The 18,866-nt window shown below is 31.4% G+C and overlaps 1 protein-coding gene across 5 annotated transcripts in view; it reads right to left on the bottom strand.

The window, feature by feature from the left end:
• AdipoR (adiponectin receptor) overlaps positions 1-18,866 on the bottom strand; it is a 36,637-nt gene that overhangs the window by 13,031 nt on the left and 4,740 nt on the right. For 2 of the 5 annotated variants that reach the window (XM_074116924.1, XM_074116925.1), the window contains one exon: positions 15,637-15,741. The exons of 1 other annotated variant lie outside the window; for it this stretch is intronic. In XM_074116924.1, the coding sequence (XP_073973025.1) occupies positions 15,637-15,741 (105 nt within the window). Of the gene's footprint in view, positions 1-6,567; positions 6,722-8,419; positions 8,487-15,636; positions 15,742-18,866 lie in introns of all 5 variants that reach the window. 2 more of the 5 variants (XM_074116927.1, XM_074116928.1) reach the window with 2 other exon arrangements.

The raw sequence follows: 18,866 nt of genomic DNA, 5'->3' as shown, positions 1-18,866 counted from the left end.
AAATGAATGCACCCCAAAGTAACATAGAATAGCACCTATCTATCCATATAGAGAATATAAGTATGCATTACCAAGTTAAAGCATGCAACAATGCATTCATGCTCTACTAAAATTATCAAATAAATCATATTTATTTTAGATAGGCGCATCAATTATTAATATTTTCAAATTTTGACTGCAACAAAGCTTGTGCAGTATTTTACTTGGTGATTTCACTATTATATACCTTTTCGCTCTGAAAGTTATTGGATTCTTTAATAAAACCTTTTCATTAAGTTAGAATGTTGGATGATTTATATTCTAGAACCTATTTCAACGAAATTTTCGATTCGACGTACCTGTTCGGTTTCAAGTCATTTTATCGATTGTCAAAGTAGAATATCCAGTAACTAAGTAAAATCGCTAAGTAGTCAATGACGAATAGACTTATAAAAAAAAAAAAAAATCATCTAAACACATTCGAATTTAAAAAGACAATATAATCGTAAATTAAAAAGTTATATCAGCATCACATCAAATTAAAAGAAAAAAACTCAAATTAAAGTAAAGTTTAAAGGAATAGTTTATTAAACAAATATCAATGAATCGTTCTTTCATTTTCAGCGCAGTACTGTCATTCAAAAGAGTGAAATCCTAACATTATGTGACATTAACTCTATTCTTCACTAAAGTACATGTAAAACTTTCGGCGTTCACTCCAGAATCCCTGCCGATAAATAACTATATTGAAAAACCAATATGTAATTTGGGAACGCAAAATTCATGGACTGTTCAGTAAGTGAAACATACACAGAGTTTACATATAAGAAAGAATCAAGAACTTTGACATTTTGTTTGATAACACTGATTTGTTTATCTGCATTAAAATACGAATCAGACTACAATGGTTTGGTCACAATAAAATAATTTTAACAGAGAGATTGGCTAGATCGTATTGCTAGGTACCAGGGAGAAAGGGAAATTCCTGATTCCAAGTAAAAGATCGCTTGTATAACAGTATAGTCTTGTAACCAGTGTGGAAGATGTCTAAAGTTGCATACTGACCAAGAAGCCGACCATACTTTGCGCATAAAATCGCAGCGCAGTACTGTCATTCAAAGATTGAAATACATAAATTGAAATACATAAAATTAACGATACTGAGAAATTTTTGTATGCATCAATTAGTCGGGAAATTCATTTTAAATGCACACAGCTTCTTGTATCGCCCAAATTTATGGCTCGTTTACTTTGATTTGTTTTTTGGGGGGGTCTGCATATAGCTTTACTTCGGAGCGAAAAGGTTAAAATTAAGTATGCAAGCCAGTCATCTCACAACATTAATAAATGTTGTATATAAAATCTCCGTCCTGAAATGATGTAACAAACCCACAGAAGAAATGGGAGACAAACACTAATAATTTATTAACCTGAATTGGTTGTTCACTTTGATCCATAACAAATTTCAAGTAATTATGTAGAAGCTGCAAATAAATCCATCTTCATAAAAAAAACAAATCATAAATACATTTCTTAAATTAAGATGGATCCCCTAACCCCCCAAAAATTAAGTTTTAACATGCTTTTTTTATTAGATTAGATGAGGTTAGCTGACTAGCTACCTCATTGAGTTTCGGCTGGGCTCTCACAATAAGAGCACCCACTTTACACCTTCTGTACGATTAGAAAGGAGAGTGGGTTGTTTAAATTCTTTACTAAATAAGAAAATGCAAGCAAACTCTGCTACACAGGCTCTCCACAGTTTCAAACGATGTTACATTTCTGTAGTAAATTAAAACGAGTAGCTATTAATATGATTTGTTTACCCTACTAGTTGTAGCCTCTCAAACATCCAAATTCTCATGTCCTTATTCAACTGATATTGGTCTTTCCAATGTTACCACCTTTCTGCCCAGTTGAGTATGAATCTCTCCCTTATTTCTGTTTGCAATTGAATGTTTTTGGTAGGTATGCAGACTGGATACTCTTGAGATGAAATTGCCAATCACCTACATACACTGAGATACTCAGGGAAGTCATTCTTAAGTGTAAGAATTGTAATCAGAAGGTTGGAGAACTGCTGGGCCACATTGTACAGTCAGCCGTTTTGCCAACACTAGGTTTGGTGTACCCATAAGAACTTGGGGGACTTGAAGCTCAGTGACGTCTTATAATATTTCAATATCTTATGATACTGATATGATATATATGATCCTTCACATCTTAAAGCACTGTTATTACATCCGACGGTTGGATGAGCCTAAATTACTGTTTCGGAAAACGAAAATTGCTTCAAGATTAGTGCTTCAATATGTATGTTTAAAATCTGCTACAAAATCAATATAATTGTCTAAAAATTAGTGTGTCTTGTCACAAAACTCAAGATTTTTTTCTCATCAATGCCAGAACATGTTAATGGAAATCAGCAAATCAGGTGCATATAAAATATAAAAGCTACTTTATAAAATTATTTCGTATTTCAAGCTGTTCATGATTTTTTTTTTTATTAACATGCAATAATGGTATCTAGCAGTGCGTGCACTTTGCTAAGGCTATATTTATTTACAGATCAAGCTGATTTGAATAGAACTTCCTGAACTCTGCATGATGTAATGATTTAAATATTAATAGTTTTTCAAAATTCCAATTTACTTGTATGAATATTGAATAAGAGAATACGAATTTACCAAGCAATAGCAGCCCTCGATTCACACTACTAATAATGGCTACTAGTTCTACACTACTAGCACACGATAGTGCTGTTATGAGTACCCCAACATCCACATTATTGTTTTAGGACAGGAAATAATCCTAGCCTGTCAACGCTTCAACTATCTGGTTTTCCGAAATTTCTCATGTTTTCTAGTATGAAACCAATCTAGTTAAATTGAGTTAGTTTAGCCTAGTTTTCTCATTTCCCAACAGGAATTACAGAATCCATCAGGAGGATAATAACCTTCCCTTTTGTTAATCCATTTATGATGGCACTCTCCGAGTTATTGCTTAGGTAAAAATTAAGATAAATATCTGCTTTAAAACTGCAATGGATTCCAAGCTAAATCCTAATTCTATTATAAGTTAAATTAAATTCCAATATCTTCTTAACAAATTGCGTTTAATTTTCGAATTAGAGGCACTATCTACAGCAATAACTTTTAACTCGAGCTACAAGTATTTCCACTTTTATCTTGCCAAAAACTTCGTCACAATCTGCAACTTGGTTTATTTACTTTCATTTTCATAATTATAATTTCATTGCAATCTACAAATTGCAAATTTGGCTCCTGGTCCATCATTTCTGATATCAATCTTTGATAATCACATGTGACTTCATTGTAACCTAAATAAGGTTAAAAGATATCCCTCATATTTGGTCATGTGAGGAGAGCACCGCAAACGTTATCAGTCAAACAGTTCAAAAATTATCATTTAAACAGTTTTTTATTTTTGTTAAATTCCTTGTTTTATTTTTACTTAAAAAAAAAGAAGTAATAATTAAATTGTTTTAAAAGCAATTCAATTTGTTCATTCTCAATTTAAGAACTCTTTCGATCTTATTCCTCGAATCAGAAACCCTAAAATTATTGCTTTAAATCACCTAAGAGATTTAAAATTCAAAGTGTGAAAATTCGAGAACATTATTTTGACAAGAAACAAACAACAAACCATAAGTTTGTTGTTTAAGTTTCTGGTAAAGTTCTTCTATTGGTTTTCCAATTTGTTTTAATTCTTAAGAATTTTCTTCTGGTTTAGTATATGAGTATATGAGAGGATTGACTTCTACTTAATTGTGAAAAAAAAAAACTTTGCATGTAAATGGGATCTATTTGAGGTACCGATAAACTAAACTCAAAGTACAAAACCATCCAGAACCAAAGATAAAATAAAGAAACTAGTATAAAGTTACGTGGTCTAAAATACTTGAATTTTCTAGAATTGGGCCATCATGGACAGCTGTTCAACAGCTGTTCTATCTCCATGCCATGTGGTTTTAGAATTTATATTGTTTTCATATGTACAAAATAATTAATCAATAAAATGCTATTAAAAAAAAAAAAAAAACTCTTTTTATCCTTATTCCCTAAATTATTTCCAATCCTGGCTAAAACATTCTTTTTTTGGGTGAGATTCTATTGGAAGCAATTTAATATAAAGTAATTCCTCACGTTTTGAAGGCCTAATTGATTAGTTGTCAATGTTAAAAAAGGTTTTATTTTAGAAAATGATTTGTTTAATAATAAAAAAAAAATATTTTGTTTTATTAGAAGATACTTCACTCTCGGATTATGGTGGCTATTCAAGTAAAATATGTTGTTTTGCAACCTAAAATGGACTGTGCACAAAATTTGAAGATCGAAGAAAGACGAAATAATTTTTTATGTAAATAACATATATATTATATATGTTTATAAAATCCTGTCTACTCAGATAAAATTCCTGTTGAATGACGTATCCTTTTGATAGGATTCGTTACATACGAGGGTCGTTTGAAAAGTCCGTGCAAAGTCAGAGAGATAGCACTACTGGCGCGTATCGAGGTTATATTTAGTTAGTAGCATCTCTTGGAAGAACACACACCAACTTTCAGCCAGATCGGTCTATTTCTTTGTGTTTGGCATTCGTTTGAATCGAGGAAGTCGAGTGATTTTCAAAAAAATGGACGAAAAAGAATTTCGTGTGTTGATTAAACACTACTTTATGAAAGGCAAAACGCCTCAGGAGACTAAAGAGAAGCTTGATAAACATTATGGTGACTCTGCACCTTCGATTAGAACAGTTTATAAGTGGTTTCAAAATTTTCGGAGCGGGCCATATGGGCACAAGTGACGCTGAACGTTCTGGACGCCCTGTTGAGGTGTACTACTCCAGAAATCATTGATAAAATCCATGATATGGTGATGAATGACAGAAGAGTGAAAGGTGCGTGAGATTGCTAGTGATGTGGGCATCTCGAATGAACGGGTACATACAATATTTTGCATCAACATTTGGACATGACAAAGCTATCCGCAAGATGGGTGCCGCGATTGCTCACGCTTAACCAAAAACGAAATCGTGTGAAGTGTTGCAAGGACGGTTTGCAGCTGTTCCAGAAGAATCCGCAGGACTTTAAGCGTCGTTTCGTCACTGTGGATGAAACATGGATACATCACTACACTCCTGAGACCAAAGAACAATCTAAACAATGGGTTACCAAGGGGGGAATCTGCGCCAAAAAAGGCGAAGACCGTTCCTTCGGCCGGAAAGATTATGGCGACTGTCTTTTGGGATTCGCAAGGAATAATCCTCATCGACTATCTGGAAAAAGGGTAAAACTATTACAGGTGCATATTATTCATCGTTATTGGACCGTTTGAAAACCGAGCTGCAAGAAAAACGCCTACGATTGGCTCACAAAAAAAGTCCTTTTCCATCACGACAACGCACCAGCTCACACCTCAGCAGTTGTGGTCGCAAAATTAATGGAAATAGGGTTCCAACTCGTTTCACATCCCCCCCTATTCTCCAGACTTGGCTCCCTCGGACTACTATTTGTTCCCCAATATGAAGAAATGGCTGGCGGGAAAAAGATTTTATTCATACGAGGAGGTGATTGCAGAAACGAATGGCTATTTTTCAGACTTGGACAAATCCTATTATTCGGAAGGGATCAACAAACTAGAGCAGCGTTGGACGAAGTGTATAAGCCTAAAAGGAGACTATGTTGACAAATAAGAAAGGTTTACCCCAAAAAATTAAGTAGTTTTTATTTTTGCACGGACTTTTCTAACGACCCTCGTAAACATGGATTTTTAGAGGAGTTCAGAGAAGCTGAGAGATGCTTTGCTTCCTCCGAAATTACTTTTATTTTAAAGTACAAAAAGATTAATAATAATAAAAAAAAAAACCACAAAATTAACTCAAAACAGTCAAAAATACCCAACGAAATTAGCCGCATCATGTTGCATCCCTACCAACAGTCATAGTTTTTTTAGGTGGACCCTAACAACCTGTTGTTATCTTACTGGAAATAGAACGAATTATTTACAAAACCAACAGCGAATGACAATTTACACTTCAAACAAATTATGGTGTACAATTTGAATCTCTATACAGGTCTGTTTACCTTAAGATAAGCTTGTGAATAGATGTTTCAAGAAAACATAGACTACCTTTTCTTAATTATTATTCTTTTAATTACGATAAGGTTGGAACAGTTGTTGGCATTTCGACAGTAAACAAATATAGATAACAATGTACTGATATCTCACCATTAGTAAACCTCTTGTGAAGGCCTTTACTACTTAATATCTAATTTCACGAATAAAATCGCTATTCTAAATTATCTTAGATATCAAGATCGGTAGTTCTGCTGCAGGAAATCGTAAAAGTTCTTAATAATGATTGATTTGAAGAGAAATCTTAGGAGTAGCATAGACAATTCAGCAGGACAGGAACAGCATAGGACCGGTACCAACCAGAAAACTCAGTCAGTCAAGAAGTTGGCTGGCTTATGTCAACCGAAGGTTTTTTTTTTTTTTAATTACCAAAATAATTCTTAATTTTTAATGTAAATAGCGCATTAAGTTTTTCAAAAGGAAGTCATACCGTCATTTCCCCATTTATCGTAATTTTCTTTCATTGTATTCCCATTCTTGGCGGTTCAGCCACACGATGACGAGCCGTCCAGTAGAGCCCTTGCACAGTCTTCTGGCGTGCCCGTCGCACCGTCATTATCCAAGAGGTGTTCATCTCTTGCTTCCTACACATGGGACAGATAGGAGAATTACGTAACCATATCCATTTATTGGAGACAGTTTCATGCTAATGCATGACAATGCTAGACTATACCACTTCTAGAATTGTCACTTGTCTCTCAGAGGAAGCCCAGCATGTTTACTGGACATGAATCCTAGAGGATAACTGAGGGGACATGTTCAAGATACAATTGATGAGCCTTCAACTATTCTGCAGTACCAACGCGATGCCCTACTCTTTAGAAAAGCATCCAGTTCGACAAAAGAATATTTAAAACATATTTGCATGATGTCGCTGCAGCATCATATGGTTCTTAATACGGACCGAGCAGGCAATGCCTAAAACTAGGGATAATAAAATTATATGTAAATAGAATTCATTAAAAAAAGAGTTAATTTTTATTTACTTTGCGAGTTTAATTTAAAAAAAAAGTGTGTTAATAAAGGTTATTTTATTTATTATTGAAAATATTACGTGTTTTTTGGGAGGTAGGGGTGATTATGTCAACTTTATTGAAACATTTACCGCCGATTTATAAATATGTATTAAAATAAAATCGACCAAACATTAACTTGAAAATTTAAATATACAAAAACGCGGTCCTAGTCAATTTTTTTTTTTTGTATTAAATTAGAATTTACAAGAATAAAGAAGAATGCAGAACGAAGGAAGGTCAGCACAACAATTTACGGAAATAAAAGTAATTAGGTGTAATTAATAAACGAGAAAATTATTCAAAATTCAAATTGATTCAATCAAAAAAAATCGTTTTAAATAATAATTAAATTTCCCTGTACTAATTAAAACAGATATTGTTCAATATGCATTTTATTACTATTTATACTTGAATAACTGCAACAATTATTCAGTAATAATTAATAAATAATGATGAAGTTAGCGTAATATAGATAGCAGCATTTATTTCATTTATATGAAAACCATCTTAGCTCAGTTTTGCTAAACGATAATAGCTACACTTGTTATTCCAAATGATATGAAATATACATAATTACTAATCTGACCACGACACCTAATTTGGTTAACTGGACTTAAAAGCCCGTTCGAAAATGTAGGCATTAATTTAAAAAATAAAATAAATCAAGAGTACAATTTAGAAAACAAATATATTGGGCCTGAAGACCTTCCCAGACTGTAAGATTGTAAAAGGAATCAAGATCGGGGAAACGAATTATTCTCTGCCCCTAATTGGGAGATAATTTGAAACTTAATTCCAAATTTTCTGTATTTGAAGTAGGAACTTCTTTCGGTCAGCTTTATCCAGAGACTAGACGGCGTGTCTACATTAAAATAAAAAATACAATAAGAAGTTGGAGCGGCAGTTAAATGTAAGTTATGGAGCCGTTTTAGAGGATTTGACTTTAAAGTAGTAAATCCTCTCTGTAATTCTGTCTTCGAGTAACAGATATTCTTCAAATTTGGAATACAATATAATAAAGGTTGCAAATCTGTTTGAAGTTACAATTTAGTGAGGTAGTTAAAGTTTCAGTTCTTTAAATACTCCAAATATTACGTATTTTGGATGTAATAAGAAAATCGTTGCAGCTAAATTCTAGAAATTCGAGAAAAACTGAGACATCAATAAATGAGCTTTTCCGTTTATTTAATGACTTTAATAACATATGTGAGCTTCTGAGACGGTTCTTTTTTTATCATACAAAAATAATATTCTAATTCTGATAACCTTAAAGTATATCTGGGTGATAAGTCACTTTCAAAACTTGGATACAATCGCATTATTTCCCTTAAGACTGAAACAGAATGAATGAAATTAATTTTTGTTTAATCATATTACAGTAGCATATCATATCTTTGTAAAGTTATGTAACGTATGCTTCAATGTCTTTGCAATTACTAGTAGTTTACATACAAATTACAGTATTGCATGCGCAAAGTTGTAATAGTAGTGGTAATTTTGTATCATTTCTACTTGACAACAAAACTTTTTTTTTTTTAAATAAAATACCTATTTCTATCTTTTCTTTTTACATATATTAAAAATTTAGGTTTGCATTTTATCTCTTTAAAAAATGTAATCTGTGTTTAGAGAATCATTACTAAATTTTTAATAACCTGGTTCTATTTTTTATCATTGAAAGTGCTAATTTCATGTTTAACTCTTAATTGTTACACTTTTCGTGTCAAACATTTAAATGAAGTTTTACAACTTTTAGTTCCGCAATCTTTAAATTTGCTAAAGTATCCAGTAGTCACAAACTAGTCTGGCTTGCTGAATAGGCAGTTAATATGAAAAAATAACCTACTGCAAGTAAAATCGCTCTGGTTGCAATTTGAATTAAAACCCACTTTGGTCTATAAAACCTATAGTTTTTTTCAATTATAATGGATTATAAAAACAAATTTTGATCTGTTTTTTTAACCAAACATTTGACGCGAAGACAAACGAGAACAATATAATAGATTTTAAACAGGTAGAGATCATTTAAACTGGAACAATAAAAGAGATGAGAATTGACGGAAATAGAAAACAAAAAAGAAATGAGGATGGTAACGGTGTAGAAATGGGATGAGAGAATAAGAAAGCAGAAGTCGTTGAAGATGGCAAAATAGAAACTAAAGAAGATACTTAACATGAATAATTGGAGCCAGATGACTCTTTAGAATGTAACAAAGATGATGGGCGATGAAACACTGGACCAAAACTGATAGTAACGCAAGAAGATGAAACTTGGCTTAAGCTTAAGGATGCATGGAACGGTTGTTCTGAGTTCCAATATATCCAATAAACGTAGAACCTGGAGCTCCCCTGATAAGATCTTCTGGGGAATGAATAATAGAAACATATAACGCGACAGTGTACAGTGCTAATGATTAAGTTGTCGATGCGCTAAAAAATAAAAAATAACGACAGCGTAAATATTATCTGTGTTTGCAAATAAGAGAAAAATTTTATATTATTGCTTCTACTGAAATATCAGTTGTGTTTTAATAGATAAATAAGTATTTTTAATGAGTATAATAGATGAGTTCTAGGGTAAAGAAAACCGTAAAGTATATTACTTAAAAAAGTTTAAGAGAGAAAAACAAAGTTACAAATTCATTTAATTGTTCTAACTTGGGATTTTGGTAAAGTTACTAGTGTGAAGGAAGTGAAGAGATAAGTAAATTGCCCCGGTGTTATACTAAAAAGAATAACTTGAATGTTTAAAATAAAGTTTAAGATTTACATGTGAGGAGTCGATGAACAAACTTAAGAGTATTATAGAAGCTTCGAATACTGTAGAAGTCAAGATGAAAATTTGAGAAATATTAGTCATTTTTTTTTGAACATTTAATTACTATGCTGTACCCTGACACAGCCTTGATGTAAGCGACAATTCAAATGTAATCAGATAAAAGTGGGTAGGTAAGAGACCTACTTAAACATAATAACACATGTTGCATGTGCTTGATATTAAGAGATAAGATTTAAATTAATATTTTAGAACATAATTATTGTAATATTTGTTAGATCAATAGAATAGATTTTATTAATGCTAGTGATAAGTAGTTATTTTCATTCCACTTAATTATTTTGAAACTTTCAGAGGTGAAACTAGACTAACCAATAAAATTTCAACATATTCTTCCTCTACTTACAAAATATGAGCAACTAACCTTACATAGTGCGTTAAAAAACAAAAAAACGCGACATTACAGAGCTTTTTTTTTTGCAACTTATGAATTGCCAGCTTTTTATTTGAATCCTGCGCAACTTAACAACGTAAAATCCCACTATTTGAAAATCGCATTTGGTTAAATCCCTAGTTAACTGGACCAAAATATAAAAAGGGCACTGAATAGATTTTTTCCAGTTATTTTTAACAATTATTTCAACGATTCTTAAACTTTTAAACAAACATGTAGATCTCTTTCTAATTATTTAGAACATTTTTCAAGCAAACATTATTTAAGTAAGATTCTATTACAGTGGTGATGGTAAGAGGTAAAGAGGTTCTATCTATCTGTATACTATTAAATGAGTACCAAATATATTGCCAAAATTCCCAGCTGGAAGATGAGTGATTTCCTTAGAGGTAACAGGGGTTTCTGGAGTTGAGGTACTTTCATCAGAAATGCCAGTCTAATCAAAGAAACAAGATGAGTTTTGCCGGCTAAGATCAGATAGTCAGTAATAAAATAGATCACATCAATGTAATTAGAAGCACATTTTGGGTCAAGGTATTGATAGCAGTTGTAGTCTCTGCAAGCTAATAACTTAACTGTTATGGCGCAGAGCGAAAAATTTGTTTATTAGGCGCTATTAACAAATATATGGACATTTAAAAGAAGAGATGTCTTTTATAAACGAAAACCTAGCCATAAGTAATGATCAAGAAATGGAAGTAAATAAACCAAAACTATTTCTGGTATGGCAAAGAAAAGCGTAAAGCTATGAAACACTATAGTCACGATTGCTAAGAAAGAATACCGAATTATGGACATTCGCCATTGAACTTCAGCTCATATGTGTAGCAGTTCTATCAAGTTGAAGTAGTTCCTATTGTATATGCATTGGCAGGAAACCATAAGTAATTATTTAACTACCAATTGCGTTTTGCAAGCTTCCACTAACAACGTTCGTAAAGAAATATATTTGCCTTCAAGGATTTGTTCAAGGATTAGTCATGTTCTGGTTACCTACACAACCATAAGATAGTTTACAATAGATAGATACTCAACAGATAATTGCAATAATAATGTTTTACCTTAACAGAAATCATTAAAAATTATTATATAAATATATGTATTATAATATTCATTATAAAAAATAATTTTTCTAGTCACAGATTTGGTTTACAATCTACAAAAGTAAGAAGGATAGAATTAGTTAGAATAACTGATTCGTCAGAAATATGATTACGCATGTCCATTGATAAATTTAACGTTGTGTAGGGTAAATTTATGAGATCAATTGCCAAGTTTTGAAGAATATCTGTTGTAAATTTTGGAATTTTGCTCGTGTCTTCAAATCATCGCCCTCTTCAATCTTAAAACTCTCTAAACTCATTTTTTAAAATTATTTGTTGATGAAATAAGAGCACCACTCTGTCTCCTTTTTTTACGACTGAGTCTTGTTTGTAGCTGTCATATCTAACTGTAGATGGATTATCCACGCCACCTTATTATCGTTTTATTTTAACGCTATGATACCCACGACCTCAGAAAAAATGTCCTTCCGTTTGTCCAGGTCCCTCTTTGTTCTTCTCTCAATCTTTCAAAACATAACTCAATTTCTAAAGTTTGATCCAACCGCAGTCAGAGAACGAATAAATTATCGATACTCAACAGTTCTATAGATCACTCACACACAGCTGTGATAAGGAACAGGTGTGAGAATAGAACTTATTGATCACATTGCCATTTTTAAATCGATGAAAGCAGAGCTCAAGTAAGTTTATTGCATGCAAACTAGTCTAGTTGCATTTCTATTGTTTTATTTGTAATCTATAGATTTTACTTTCTTTTATTCCTCGTAAATAGAAGAATGAAAACAAAATTTTCTTAATTCTGTAATAAAGGTATTAAGCCAATAAACCTATAATTTAATGTAGGTTACCGAATATGATTATCAAATAACTACCTAATCAGCTTTTATACATAAAACACAAAACCTTTTTAGGCCGTAAATAACAAGTTTGTGGCCATTTGGGAAAATATCTTTGGCCCCTCCTAACATCATCATAGTACAGCATTTTATAGGGGAAATATATCGACTCAAAAACTTACAAAATACATCATTTATCATGAAAACATTTTATCTGGTAATGGATATTTCAGAGAAGTTTTGAGAGATTTGGTTGTCGCTTCCCTCTCTTTATAAGCATCGTTTCATTTCAGTGTACACGAAAAATATTGAAATTAAAACTAAGAATAATTTAAATTTCAAGATAAATATTTAAATTAGAACTTAAGAGAATTATAATAAATATTACGTAGATGTAAGGCAGGAGATGTTAAATATTCAAAACAACAATGTTTGTTTGAAATAAAATGCTCTGTTTTTATTGTAATTAAAATTAGTTTACGTAATCAAAAATTTACAAGCGGCTGCTCAATAAAGAAACAATAACGTTATAAAAAAAAATAAAAAATGATTATGATAAAAACAGAACTTCCCCCCAGAATAAAATAATATGTCAAAGAGTAGACTGATAACAATAACAATTAAAATATAATAGGAAAACAAATTTTAACGAAGCAATTAAATATTTTTTATGTATGAGAAACTTTTTTAAAAAAAAAACGTTCAAAACCGGAAATGATTTGGTCTATTGTTTATCAAAAACAATAAATACAAAATTTCTAAACAATAAAATAATATTCACAGCATTCATTGCTTTCCTTCCTGATTTTAGGGAAGTTATTTTGTTCAGTACTTTATGCACATTGAAATGCTAAATTATAACGAGTAGCCTGATGGAATCACAAATCACCTTCAACTTAAGAAGCTGATGCTGGATTTTGTAGATAGTGTTTTGCACTTATACTTAATGGATCATTCTCAAGGTTTTTTTCTCAATCTTAGTAATGTTTTCAAAGTGTAGACCGTCATCTATTTCTTTTTGCCAAATGCCAAGTAAACTCCTTAAACACTCCTTGCTTGGGCTCCCTTATACGTTGGTTACTAAAAAATGTTGAACACTATCTACAACGTTGTTAAAAAGTTCCATAATGTTTTTCAATTAAAACATTATTCTCATTATCACATTTGAACTATTATTACGAAATATTAAAAAGAGATAAGAGTTCTTGAACAAAAAAAAAAAAAAGAAGACTTTTTTTATAGACTGAACTCTTCAAAAAGTCTACAACTATCTAATTAGTTTATATATCTAGCCTTCGCTTTCTAGCAGTAAATCCATCACAGTTCTCAAAGACCAGGGCTTTTACGAGGAACTAAACCTACTTCCACGTCTTGTCTTTTTGGTTCTATCGATAATTTGTGGCAAAACTAGGCGACTTTTATACTGCATTAACAGTCTGCATAGAATCTTGGGCCAATTCGCGTTCGTTTCCTTTTTTTGCGAAAGTATCCTGCTGTCTAGATATACTCCATCTAAAAGACACTGTTATTAATTTTCATAATAGCCGACAGAATTGAGCAATTAACGATAAAATGTATGAACTCCAGTGTGATTAAAAAAAAAAAAAAAACATAAAATTGTGAAAAGTTTTTTCGAATGTTTTATACAGTTAGCATGAGTTAACCATGTGGTTCAAGAAAATAAACCAACAGGTGCAGGTTCGTAGAAAAAAAAGAAGAAGCAATGTCAGTGCAAAGATGGCCGCCCCATTATCGACACGCAGTGATCTTTTGATTCTTTAAATGTAGCCGAAAAAACTCATTGCAAGATGGAAATGGGGAGTTTCGGTAGTTCTTTTGTGCCTCTACAAGAAGTGTACAAGTAGAAAGTTAAAATCCAGCGTAACTTATGTGTAGGAATCCCCGTGATCAGATCTAAGTACACCATTGTGTATCATTGTGAAGAAAGTAGCTATTAAATTGGAGTTTTGGAGGAAGCAATATGCCGATGATGGCAAGGCGATTCAATAAAGTACAAATAAACGCATTGAGAGACCATACCTAATAAGAACTTCTTCATTTCGAAGTAGAAATAGGTCGAGATAATAATGCAGATGCTCTATCACAAAGTTAAAACAAAACGATCGAACAATGAATGAACGCCATAACTCGTTGCTTTAGAGCAACCAAATAGAGCAAACAGCGGCAAAAAAGTCATGCTCACTCACTTCTCTGGAAAGTTACATGATAAGGGGAGTATTGTTGCCGGCTTCCAGTAATCCAGCTAAGTATCTTTTGAAAATCCAAGAATCTTTTCCAAATTAATAATAATACCTAGTCCTAAAAGTTGCAATGATCAAGGTTTTACGGTTCATATTCATCTAAAAGACACTTGGAAAAAGGCGTTTTAAGTACTACATAACAACTACATAAAGAAATAAGAAAGATGGATTAGGAACACGTGATGCGAAATAGCAATGTACTATAATAAATCATTTCAATAATGTATTAAGAATTTACACGGATAAACCTAAAGGATTGCATTATTTATCGATTTATTTTTTAAAATTTTTATCATTATCTTTTTCGTAATAATCTCTCTTCTCCTCCTCACCATAAAAATTGAATTTAATTTTAAGGAAAAAAAACCCCGGAATTGTAAGTTCATAAAGCAAAAATAATTCTAATACAATCAACACAATACTAATCTAAATTTCTCATCCACTTAAAATGCAGCGCACAGCACATACAAATCCCAAAGCCATAGAAAAACAAACAAAAAAAATGTGTTTTCTGACCACTAAATTTAAATCTAATCAAACTATATTATTTAGTTAGATATATTTACAAAATTTGTAAAGAAAAAATATCTCACAGCTACCAAGACCATATTCTAATAAAAAAGCAAATTGCCAAATACATAAACACATGCAAACTAGATATCTTTTCAATTTCTCTGTCACTCTCTCTAGAAAAATTAAAATAAATTTTACGCACAATTAAACACTTCCAAACAAAATAAAAGAAACACAAAAATTGTGAAAAAACAATCAATTATCTAAACCATTATTTAAAAATATTAGTTGATAGACTATTATTTGCACAAAAAAATACAATTTCTTATTTTTTTTCTAATAAGTAACCAAAATTACATACAATGTAAGAAATGAAAATTAAAAAAGCCGTTAAATATATATATAAATTTGAGAAAATTAATATTTTAATTGTTTATGCTCAGGGAATAGTAGAGAATGGAGGAGCAATTATAGTATATTACATATAAACTACTTTTGTTGTTTCTATAGCACATTTTGTTTGGTTTAAATATTTTATTTTTCTTAAAAAACTTTTTTTATTTTTCTTATTATTTTTACCTCGCGATCAAAGAGAGTGGGATCATCAGGCGTGCTGGGTAATGGGCATCCTGTGTAAAGCTCTTCATCGGCTAATTCACTTGAATCGTCTGCTTCCAAGAAGTCCTATAAGGTCAAAATCAGGGTCACAAAAACGATAGTCTTTTGGAATTTTTTTTCCTTTAAATTATACAGATTTTTTTGAATTTGTTAAATAAAATTCTGAATGAAAATTGATTTTATTCTATTTATTATAGTAGAATATTGCTTACTTTATATTATTGTAATGAATAAATAATAATAATAATTTTTGCTGCTAAGGCATGGATTATTAAATTATATATTGTGTTTTAAATCAAAATTGGTATTTTATTAAATAAATTTAATATGAATAATTTTTTATTTCGAAACCACTAAGAAGCAGCAGTTTTTTTTATGTAAATCTCTCGAAGTAAAATTCATGCTTTTTAATTTAAATAAATATAGAATTTTGAAAAATATGTTTTTAGTCAGCGTTGGGAAGGGAAAAAATGGAATTTCCCTATTTATCTCGTGTATACTGAAAATTTCAAAATTAGACTGAATCGATAATGAGATTCCTTTGTTGTGAATTCCTGTGTATTTTGCACACAAAAAATGAGAATAAATTAATTTTCAGGAGAGCTAGTAATTCTCCATTAAAGATAGAAATTTGTATAGTAAATCTTCATCCTCTCGACCACTGGAAGAGACCACGATTTCACATTACCGTAGAAACGCGACTGTTCCCAATATAAAGTGAACAAAGATATTCTTTGCAAGCAACAATGATGACCAAATTCATGTATCTCCCTTGAAAGGGATTTTCCCACTCATAGGTAGTTACCAAGAGTAATCACAATTGCGTCAGTAGTGCTGCTCATATACTTTGAGATGCTAAACAGCATAGTGTACTGATCAGTTAAAGAATTATATAATTACAAACTAAATTCAATCAAACTATAATAAATACATTTAATATCAAAATATAACAATCGTTCCCTGTTCAAATTTCCTTTATAAACATTCTGCTATGGGTGGTATAAATAATAATGAAAGACTATTTAAATAAATAAATAAATAATTAAAAAAAAAAAATACACGTAAATGAAAAATGAGACAAACAATGGCCTTAACATGAGTTCACTGAAATTCGACACTTTAGTGATGGTAAAATTCAAAATAAATTGAGTGAATCGCCTCTGGGTGTGCGGACAATAATCAAGAGTTCTGTGAGTTACTCTCTATAAACCGTCGCGCTAATTGGAGTCCTCTACCTTCCAGTTTGAATTAAAATTTGATTTTCTTAACACTGAATTTTTTTTTTATGACTCTTTGTAAGTTGTCTTGATTGTATACGGAATAGTAGGGCCAAGTGACAGCTTTTGTATTAGCATGATCTCTTGGTCGCTTCCAGTGGACGGGTGGTCTTATATGTCGAAATGATTTACAAAAAAACAAAATTATACAACAAAAATGGTGATATGAATAAGTTAACAATTATACACAACAACATTTTGTAACGATTCTTGGACTTATAGAAAAAAGTGGAGCAGGCAATACAAAAAACAAGTGAAGAAGTATTATTCAATTAAACAGGACTCTCTATTCAAGGAGTGGCGAGGAGTAGGGTATCATAAAAAGCAGTAAATGTACAAAACGAGTTGTATGAAAAAAAAAGACCATAGCTTTAACTGAGGACACTATGTAGAGTTAGAGCTCACTAATAAACATAAAGCCCCATTTCTAATAGTATAACTGTGAGGTTATACTGAACTAAGAACTAAAAAGTTATCTGTGGTCATTGCTGGAAAAAATGTAATCCGGCTGAAGCTGCGCGTTCTTTATTTAAAAATGAAGGAGAAGGACGCTGACTAGCGTTTGTTTAAAAACAAAAAAATAAAATAAAAGAAATTATACTATTTTAGAAAGTATCAGGTAAAGAACTGCTATCATATAGGACAGCACCGCATGAACTAGGTCTGAACTAACATCCATAGTATGGATTCTCGCCAATTTCACTTAAAAAATCCATCTACATATGGTATTACAAAAGAATAGTTATTAGATAATGGAATGTACAGGAGAAATCCTTAGTAAAACGCGCCAGTGGCTGGATCGTAGTCAAATGGTATTTCTAGTTAGTAATTTAGGCAATTTTCTGGAATCAGAAATTCATTATTAAATCCTTTCTGAAGTCCTTTCCACTTCTACTGGCAATAAGTACAAGAATAAACTTTAAAAATATATATAAAATATAAATACAGATGTATCCAGCTCTTTTCAAAAATCGCATACAAATTTTGGGCCATTACGGATTTGGATTTTTAATTCGATTCCACACAGTCCACCATTCTATTATAGCTTTCATTCATTTCTTACAAGCGAAGTACCAAATAAACTAACTGTTTATTATAACTGAATGATTTCGGACAAGTGGGGTTATTTTACCTGGATAATGTATTTTTATTGCTTTTTTTTTTTTTTTGTATTAATAGGTCGTTTTTTTATAGACTCCATTACATTCAAAAATAAGCAAACCCATCATCATAACTTTTGCAATGTTTAGAAGTACAGAGATGATTAGAATAAGAACAAAACAATAAATTGTGGCCAATCCCAAAATAATAGTCCATCTATGGTATCTATGTATCTTTTTAACTAAGACTATAATATATCTAAATAAAACTTACATCAGACAATAAATTGGAAAACTAAAAAGAATAAAAAAAAAGAAAAGTTTAGCCAGAAGACTGCTTTTTCAAAACAATACTTTCAAGTAATCATTTGAAAATTAAATAACAATTTAAGGAAATTCAACTGCTTTAGAATGAACAAATGCTGAAAACTGTGGGAAAAACATCATGCAAATTTAAACATCTTTGTTTTTACTATGCTCTATCCTCAGTAAAAATTAGGATGATATGAACCTGGAAAGTAAACTTCGACTAGGGTGTCCTCAATTCTTAGATTCTGCACTAATGACAACAGTTCTGCCTCAGAGCAGTTTAATTATTTAGTGGCGAATTAGCTACTCCAAATCAACGACGATAAGCTCTCCAAATATATAAAGACATCCGGATTTTGGATATTATTACCCATTAAAAAAAAAAATGCATATTTCAACAAACTGAACTATCAAAAGATCAGGCCAACTAACAGTATCCGCCCCAAGAAAGGAAAGATTGATAAGAAAGCGAAGCTGCGCGTAAATATAACAAAGGAGCGAGAAT

The sequence above is a fragment of the Rhodnius prolixus genome, unplaced genomic scaffold (genome assembly GCF_049639745.1).
Source record: "Rhodnius prolixus isolate KJV_2025 unplaced genomic scaffold, Rpr scaffold_2, whole genome shotgun sequence".
In the NCBI taxonomy this organism is placed as follows: Eukaryota; Metazoa; Arthropoda; class Insecta; order Hemiptera; family Reduviidae; genus Rhodnius; species Rhodnius prolixus.
The sequence above is the reverse complement of the archived record's forward strand: the minus strand, read 5'-3'. Positions and strand labels throughout refer to the sequence as shown.